Consider the following 9,612-nt stretch of genomic DNA (forward strand, 5'->3'; position numbering starts at 1 on the left):
GACATTGAGAAGAGTAGAAGAACAGGTATTGATGACAAAAGAGCCTACCTCTTCGAGAATGGCAGTAAATGAAGATGTAGAAGTTGTCCTTGTCCTTTTGTGTTGTCAAGTTTGTTGTTGTCTCGTATTTCTATTGCCCCCTTTTCCTACACTGAACTGTCAATGTACTTGTCCTATTATGTGTTCCTTGTATGTTCCTATCTCATACAACCTGATGTTTCTTAATATGTGAATAATTTTTTGTGGGATCCTGACTGTTTTCATAGCTCTCCACATCTCTGTTCTTTCAATGCTATCAAAGGCCTTCTCAAAGTTGGTGAAAACTACACATTTTTTTTAAGTGGAAGCCATTTTCTTTCCAGTTTTGAGTTAGTTAACATATAACCTTTGTTTTCCAGCAGTCAAAACTATTGCAAGATTAAGAAATAGTGAACTACAAAATACAATCTCCAGTCTTGATGGAGGCTCTGAGCTAATAATGAATTACCTAGCCAAATCCCGCCAAAACATGACGGTCAATGGGGTATATATTTAGTAAAGGATTTACATATATAATACATTCTTTGTAAAATTACTGTTTGGCAGTATTGGAACTTCAAGGACAACAGAAGTTCGCATTCCTGACATTGCAACATATGCCATGGCTCAAAACTGGCTGAGGTAAACTGAAACCTGCATGTTCCAGTGTTTCCCCTTGAGCTTTATTGACTGTGATATAAAATGCCAAGCGAATTGGAAATTAATGCCACTTAAAAGAAAATGGAAGTATTTTATCTGATGGAGTTAAGTCATCTCGAGGGATTTTATTGAATGTACAGTGCACTTCAAGCTAGCAAATATAGGGAGAGCTACAATGAAACACTAACATTGCGCTTCTCGACTAAGCGACTGTATAAAACAACAGAGATTGGAACAGCTGACCACGAAGATGTCCAACTGTGCATGAGTACTTGCCCCCTTCCACCTTCCCTCTCGCATCATATGCCTCGGTGGTACCACAGTCTAGGTGGCCTTGAAGTACTGGCGAGCGCTTTGGCCAATCAGAATGCTACATTTTTCTTTAATAATTTGAAAATATACGGCAAGAAATATCTATGCCTTTAAAGACACACTACAAATATGTACAGGCCAAGAGCTTTCATCAGAATGCATTGCGATGTCAATCGGTTTAGCCGTTCTCTCAAACTTGGGTAACAAATATCAACCTGTGGAGGTTTGCCTCAGTTAAGTTTGGACGATTTTGACGTACCTTTTGTCCTAGACAATTCCTTTTCTCCAGACCCGGTTGTGCATGATGTCATATTCTCGGACACGGACTATTGCCCTACATCTCAATTTCCACTGTAGAAGACTTCGACAGAGTACAGGATGAGGAATATTGTCCCATACCTTCTTGCACACTTCCCAATGACACTAATGGTGGTGGGACGTCTAGAAGAAATCCCTCTTTTTAGGAGACTAAAGGCACAGAAATCCATCGGCGAGGCATTGGGGGATTTGACAGGGATGTCACTAAACGGTATGACACGGACACCCGTTTCTGCTTCCTTTCTCTCGTAGTACGTGACTGATGATCTTGTAACAACCTACTGCCATTTATCTCCTGCTAGGTAGTTTTCATATAATTATCTGGCATTATTTAACGTGTCTTGCTTTCAAAGCATGTCCACATGCCTTATTCCACTTTGCCAGGTTCAGATTTTAAAAAATTATACGGTAGACTGTACCTTTAGATGTGCTTGTGTAGCTGGCAAGGTGGCGATGAGTTGGTGGATTTTCCTTCACGACAGCAGCCTTTAAATTCTTAATGATGTCCGGAGTCCTGGCAGGTCGAACTCTCTTCCGCGGCAGTTTCCTTAAAGTTATTGTTTCTGGTGGAAAACCATTCTGATTTTACTACATTGCCTACAGAGGACTTACTAATGTTGAGACCTATCATTTTACATGCTTGTTCACTTCTCATCTATTGGTTGACACGCTACTTGATGCAATTTAGGATCACTCATGAGAGGACCTTACTTGGGATCGAAAGAAAATGTTGCCTTCCCAGTTGATGCAGTTGGTCAGATCTCCCTTCTTTGGCAGCTTGATCAGCAGGCTCTTCTTTCAGTCCATAGGTAGCTTTTCATGGTTCCAAACGTCCCTGAACAATGGAAGCAGAATATCTTCTGAAACTTATATTTCAGCCTTCATTGCTTCAGTGGTTATCTAAACCTGGAACCCTGCCATTTGTAAGTTGTTAGATGGCCCTTACAATCGCGGCAGAAATTCAGTATGACTTACCACACTTTTATAGCATGATAAGGATGCAATATGTTAAAATTTTTAACTGGAATACCTTGTAGAGGAGAGATGTGATCACTGCGACAGCCAAGAAGCCACCCACCGTCCCCCAGAAATAATTTTGCTTTTATAACCTAATACAATTTATCACATGCCATAGTCCATCGCCTAACTACGTACCAGCATTTCCATTGAGTGAGACACGATGGGATATGACGTCACTTCCAGCAATGAAGTAAAATGAATTCCGTTACCAACTCGCGCACAAGAAATATACAACTGCACAATAAATACACAAGTCCAATGGAGGTGTCATGAGGGATACCAGAGGCCTAGGGCTGCTTCGTGGCTTCTAACCTGGGGGCTTATGCCCCCAGACCCCCTTTGCTTGATCCAGACCAATGGCTTTGTCACTAACCTACCCTAACCAATCCAGACCAATTCAAAAGTAGCACCACTGCACTAGGACTAGTACTTATATGAACAGGTGGCAGCTCGGTCCACCACACGATCATGCCCAACGTGAGATATGAGCGAGAGAGAAACAAATGACAGTGCAATTGCGGCTAGATGCGTGTGCTGGAAAATGGTAAGTCTAACTGAACTTTTGCCATCTCGAGTCTTGAGGGTGGCCCTGAGCTAACAGCATTATTTTCATGGTCTTTCAACAGTTCTTTTGCCCCTTTCACTTCTGCTAATATGCATACTCTCAATAATAACAAGCAAGACAGGTGGACGGAGCGGTTTCTGTTCACAAAGAACCTTAACTTTTAAAGTCAAAGAAATGCTTCCCAATGTTTTACATTTACATAAGGACAGAGGTAGAAAAGGTTAAAGATCTAGGCTATGAACAGAGGATTATTGAGGAGTTTAATTCTCTCTCAGACGTTCTGTAATAACAATTTTAATGGTTTCTTTAGAACTGCCATATTTGTTCTGCAGGCTAACTGCTCTACTGCAGCACATAGCAGGTTGTCCCATCATGATTGTATTTGTTTCTAGCAGCTTAGTTTACTTCCTACAAACTACTGCCAAGTGTTCTCAGCTACTGAAGTACTCTTTCTTCATTGGTCTGCACACATCCTGGTTAGTAAAAAGAATCCATTGGTCTAACATGTCAGGGGGCCACAGCATAAACATAAAGCCTCTGACTGTTCCGTGTCAGCCAATCTGCCTAACAACAGAGACATCGTTTAGGAGTTTTGTATTGTGCGATAGGTGGTTATAAAAACTATGATGATATCTGGAAATGATGCCATATTCCATGAATGGCAGAGGTAGTAGCCACAGGATGTATGGAAAATGTTGGCGATTTATGATTAGGTTACAAAAGTCAATATACAATGCTCACAAAAAGGAGGGGGGAGGGGGGGAAAGTATCACAACGTTGGTATGAACTAGCATACACACATGCTGTTTCACAACCATGGTGCTCCGCAGCACAGTGGGTAATTTCTAGCATCCAGCCGGCCAAAAATAATATTTTCAACCCTTGTCTTTGGTGCGCATCTTCTGTGAGTCGCGTTTATAAGACTCTTGGGTACAGTAATTAAGTATTGAAAACTAATCTCACCGAAAGCCTAAAGTGGCTCTCCTTCGTTAGGGCATCATATTCTGGCGAGGCGAGCGCGCAGTTATTATTATGTGAGGGCTCAGTAAAGACGTCAGAACTAAATATTTCTTTAGCTTGCAATGTGATTATATTAGATGAAGGTGTGTATTTTTATACAGTATGTAGCATTTCCTGAAAATTACTACATTGTTGTCTAAAATATGCACTTAAAATTCAGGTACATGGTGTCCAAGCGCTATCTAATTATACAAATTTGAGCTGACTTTCAAAATGGATTGCCTTTGATTTCCGCAATAAAGTCTTTTGGATGAGTTATCTATACTTTCACGAATAGAAAAACGTGACTTTTTGCTGCGACCAGGCGTGACCATGAGAGTAATTAATATTTTTCAGAAGTCATGTGCTCTGTAACCCGGAGGTCGGTTTTCGAGCTGTTGAGGAACAACAGGGAATATAAGCGGAACGATGATATTGCGAATGTTGTAATTGAACATTTAGGCTTTGAGGATTGTTTAGAGGATATATCAAAGTCAATAAGGAAGTCTGTCAGTATTTTGTGTGCTAAAATTCGATCACGCTGGACAAAATATAGTAGAAAAAGGGACAAATTGCTGAAGTACAATAAAAGTTGGTTCGAGCAGAGAATGAGCCTTGCATAAGGACGTGCATCACAACAGTGTCAGGATGAGCCTGCCAGTACTATAGCTCATTCCATGTTAAGAAAACAGTATTGCTCTTATGACAACAGGGTTGCCATATCCAACGGCTCCGCTCAACGCCATCACAGGAAAACGGTGGCATATAAATTTGCGATATTCAGTATGTAAGTTCAAGACAAAAGGCTTAAGAAACTAAGCTACAAATTACTTTTATAAACTGAAGGGGATGTGGGGTTTACAGGGGCCACTTTTGGTTAGTACAGAATCAGAGGTAAACTACAGCACATAAGAAAGCTCAGCACTGAAATATAAGGTAAATTGCAAGAGAAAATAGACAAATAATTTTATGGACTTGAGGGGCAGGTGATGAATTTAATTGCATTTAATAAATTTATCCAGACAATAAAAGCTAGAAAACAGATGCAGTGAATAAATACTGCAGATGACTACAAAAGATCACAGTATTAATGTTGAAGAAATAAATCACATGCGTAGGCTTATTGCATAACTCTCATTCAACACAATACATTTACGCACTGATTTAAAGCCTAAAATACACACGCAATAAATAAATACTGTAGATGACTTCACTACAGAAGTTCAGGGAGGAAGCGCTTCTATTGGTTGATATCCGAAGCAAAGTGCTGACATACCAATGACGGAAACCACTAGAAGATTCTTCAGAGAGGCTTCCACTTCTGCGGATATTACTACGTGCCATCGTAGAAACTCTTTCATGTGGGTATGCCATTGATAAAGTGACATTTGGCATGTACGCAAAGGAAACTATACAATTGTACTTACAAAAATACAAATCGTACTACATGCCTTAACTTTGCACAAACTCTTGGTTCATGGCACTGTATTATACCTATTGGACACCTCTCCGAGGAAGCCCAGGAGACCAGGAATAAAGATAATAGGAAACCTTCCAGAAAGACACAAATACTGACCTTTTCCATAGGCTGCTTATATCATCGGGCGCTTATATTACCAGCTTAGGGAAATCACGGAAGAGGAAGTTGATTCTGCTTTCACGAGAAGTGCTCAACTTACTGTCTGAGGCTCCTGTATCTGGTTCTGCCGAAGGAGATAATGAAAGTGACGATAGCGATTCTGATGTAACTGCATCTAATGAATAAATTGTTTGGCAAGTACATGTATTCCTGTATCTGTTTTTAAACATTCTAAACAGCATGTCCCAGTATTAACATCTATTTAATTTCTGAAAGCTATAACGAAAAATGATTAAAATTACAAAGATTACTAATTCTATTCCTGGCATAGTAATTTGTTCTTTGTACTTGATTGACCACACACTTAATTATCTCCAATAATAACAGTTACATACTAAGTTTTATGTAAATCGGTCCATTAGTTTCCGAGATACGACTTTTGGCTGGCTAGATTCCTGAAATTACGCACTGTGCACAGGGTTGGTTTTTTTTATCCCTTGGTGACATTAATGTGGTGGAATATTGAAGTCAAGTACATAATCCTCCAGTCGGAGCAGTTATCTTTGTGACCACACCCCAAACAGGAGTTGTCCGTGACGTACGGCATGGTCTGTTAGTGCTGTGTGAGCTGTCATATTGGTAAGCAGCAGAGGCAGGGTAAAGCACAAGACATCGGAAGGCATTTACCATCAGAACAAGTCATGCATGCAGTAACCCTCCTGTAGGAAGGACGCACTCAGTGTTATGAGGCAGAACGGCTCGGAGTGTCTCAACCAGTCATCTGCAGGTTGTGGCAGCGATATCAAGAGCTACACACTGTCAAACGCCGACCTGGTTCACGGAGAAAATGGAAAACAACGGAACCTGAGGACCGATTTTTTTCGTTTACAGGCCCTCCAAAATCGCTGCAGTACAACCAGGAACCTACGAGGTGAGCTAATGAATGCACATGCTACGGTCGTCAGTACACAAACAGTCCGTAATAGACTAAGGGAAGGTCAGCTCAATTCCCGGAGACCGCTTAAAGTGGTCCGGTTGACCCCTCATCACCGAAGATGCCATCTGCAGTTTGCACAACAGCATGTCAACTGGCAGCTCTGACACTGGACTCCAGTATTCTTTGCCGATTAATCCACATTCCAGCTTTCTGGGTCAGATGGTCCTATTCAAGTTTGGCGACGTCAAGGAGAATGAAATTTGCCTTGCAACGTGCAGGAAACAGTCGCTCACAGTGGTGGATCAGTGATGTTTTGGGGAGGAATTTCTTTGAACCATAAAAGTGACTTTGTAGTCATTTAGAGGCGACTGACAGCTGTGCGCTACATTGAGGAGGTTCTGGAGAACACATTTTTCTAGAGCCACCAGGGAATTCCTTGCAGCTGCTGGAATTCAAGTAATGGATTGGCCCGCATGTATCCCTGACCTCAATTGTATCGAGCGTCTGTGGGATCAACTTGGTAGGCGTATCTAGAATTTCTCACAGCAATCCTGCACACTCCAGGAGCTGACAGCAGCATTATTGGAAGAATGGGGAGCCATCCCTCAGGATGCAATCTGGAGGCTTATCTGAAGCATGCCACACCAGTGTGCTTCTGTGCTACAAGCCAGAGGTGGGAACACAGAGTACTGAAAAGTGTTAAGTCTAAGTTTCAGTTTGTTTTCAGTTGCATTCAAAAGCCGTAACTTTCAGTTTTGGATGACTGTGTCTGTTTGGGACAATCAAGCGTAAATGTGTGTGTATTTTTAGTTCATTTTTAGTTTCTGTACAAATAAAGGGACATGTTTAGGTTCTGTATAATCTACGTCTGCAAAATAAAGGCACACAAAGTAATACAGCCGACCAAAAGTCTGATAATTTTTTTTTTGTCTTTTTGTGAGCAATATATTTCTAGGCGCAGGTTGATACGTCCCTGGCATTCGTAATTAACAGAACATCACACTCCTACAAGTACCACGAGATAAGATTTTCATAATTTAGCCTACCTTTTGCTATAATGTTACTTGCGCTGCAGAGTGGATACCGGCAATGGAGTTCTACCTAGGTCATACCCCACTAACTACTTTTATGGTTTTTGGAATCACAAAGGTGCTGGAATTTTGCCTCACATGAGATTTTTTACGTTTTGGTAAAATCTACTAACATGGGGCTGCGTATCTGAACAGCTTTGAATACCACCAGACTGAGCCAGGATCAAACCCCCCAACTATAGGTCAGGAGGCCAGTGCTATTATATCTAATCCACTCATTCAGGCACAGAGGCCTTGAAACTCAGCTGGAATTCACAATTAAGAATTTATTTATTTTCCATCTAGTCGATACAATGACTGCTTAAGGCAAACATGTACCACTTTTAACCATTAAGTTGCCTTAAGCAATCATTGTATCGACTAGGTGGAAAATAAATAAATTCTTAATTGTGAATCTACTGAAGTGTGATACGGACCATGAAGCTGATTTTATGTAACTCAGCTGGAAGACGAAGAGTCTGAATATTTACTTGATCTACAAATTTACAATGCTGCAAATGTAGATAATGCAAGAAGAGTAACACATAGTGTGTGCTGATCTATAGCATACCTTGATGTATTTGCTGGATTTAACTTTACTTGTCCTTGTCAGAATTTATCATATAAAAGGATAGCTGAGAAGAGACACGGCAAAGTAAGGTCAATATTGCTGCCAATGGATTGAATGGGAAGTCTACCACACTTTATCACCTGACAGTTCGTTCCAACCATCATACATTAATATGAAATAACAGGGGTTATTTATGTATGATAATGCAAGAGTAAGAAAAGTAGGTTTGAATTTGTCAACTTACCTGTTAATCTCCGATTGGAGGACGCCAATTTGCTCCCTGAAGTATGCCAACTCCTTGATAACAGTCTTATAGGCTGGATGATTAAACAGAGAATCTGATAAACCATTTGGGGAATGAATACTTAATGATTGACTGTCATTCCTTATGTGTTCCTGAGAAGAATTCACAGATGAAGAGTCAGTAATCTGTAATAAAGTCGTATCAGTTTCTTTATTTTCATGACAACTATCACGAGAACATACATCCAATGAATAACTCTCAGTTATTTCTTTCTCCTTTTTTTCCACTGAATGGTCCATCTCTGTACTTCTACAACCATCCTGAATGGGAAAATCTGATGTTGATTCTGGCAAGCTTGTTTCATTTGAAAAAAGAAATGATTGTTGTTTGGAATGGTCATCATGTAAGGTATTTCTAATTTGTACAGTTTGATCTTTTATTCCCTCTTCCAGTATAGTCCTATTAACACTGCATGCATCAACCAGAAATGTACTACAACTGTCAATCTTAACAGGAACATCCGACAGCAACACAACTGCTTTACCTACTTCCGAGGTATTAGGCAATGTACTATTATCAAAATCATCTTTAGTATGGCATTCTTCTAGCTGCACTCTTACTGAATCTCCAGAAAGGCAAGGTGTATTGGTCTTCGATGTGCTGATACCTGATTTCTCCACTGCACAGTGTTCTACATTTATGACATCTGAAATACAAGATTTACCATTTTCAGTACCAAAGGGAACTGAGCTATTATCAGCTAATATTTTCATTGGTTCTTTCTGCACCGTGCTGTAATCAAATAAAATCAATTCTTCACAACTGCCAACAGATGATGAGTCATTTAGTATAGGTGAAGGTGATGGTTCCTGAGAATCAATGGTATCATACTTCTCTAGCTCGGCTGCAGACATGTTTTCTATTCCTTTCCATAGAGAAGAAGGGTTACAAGCCACATTATAACTGTCAGTTAAAGTATAATCCACTTGTGCCTGATTATTACTCTCAAATTTTTGTTTAGGTAGAACTGAAGTACAAACATATTGTACACTAAATATTCCACATGTGGACAACAATTTAACTTGTAAACAAAGTTAAAACGCTTTTTGTTTAGAATATAAATAACTTCCTATCCAATTCACTCGCTGTAGAACAGGACACACACCAGTCAAGTACATCATCACTAGAAAATATTTTATAGCAATCTTAACCTTTAACGAAGAGTAAAATAGAATTATTGTGAAATAAGTAATGCCCGAGTACACCAAAATTTTCTTTATATAGTCCTACTTCATCACTGATAATATGACTACAAATTT

General features: G+C 39.9%; 1 protein-coding gene across 1 annotated transcript in view; it reads right to left on the reverse strand.

The window, feature by feature from the left end:
* LOC136869236 (coiled-coil domain-containing protein 186) overlaps positions 1 to 9,330 on the reverse strand; it is a 184,679-nt gene extending 175,349 nt beyond the window's left edge. The window contains exon 1 of the mRNA XM_068227117.1: positions 8,294 to 9,330. Within this exon, the coding sequence (XP_068083218.1) occupies positions 8,294 to 9,207 (914 nt within the window). The 5' untranslated portion in view covers positions 9,208 to 9,330. The remainder of the gene's footprint in view (positions 1 to 8,293) is intronic.
* Between the last annotated feature and the right edge of the window lie 282 nt (positions 9,331 to 9,612).

This window comes from Anabrus simplex, chromosome 1 (assembly GCF_040414725.1).
Source record: "Anabrus simplex isolate iqAnaSimp1 chromosome 1, ASM4041472v1, whole genome shotgun sequence".
In the NCBI taxonomy this organism is placed as follows: domain Eukaryota; kingdom Metazoa; phylum Arthropoda; class Insecta; order Orthoptera; family Tettigoniidae; genus Anabrus; species Anabrus simplex.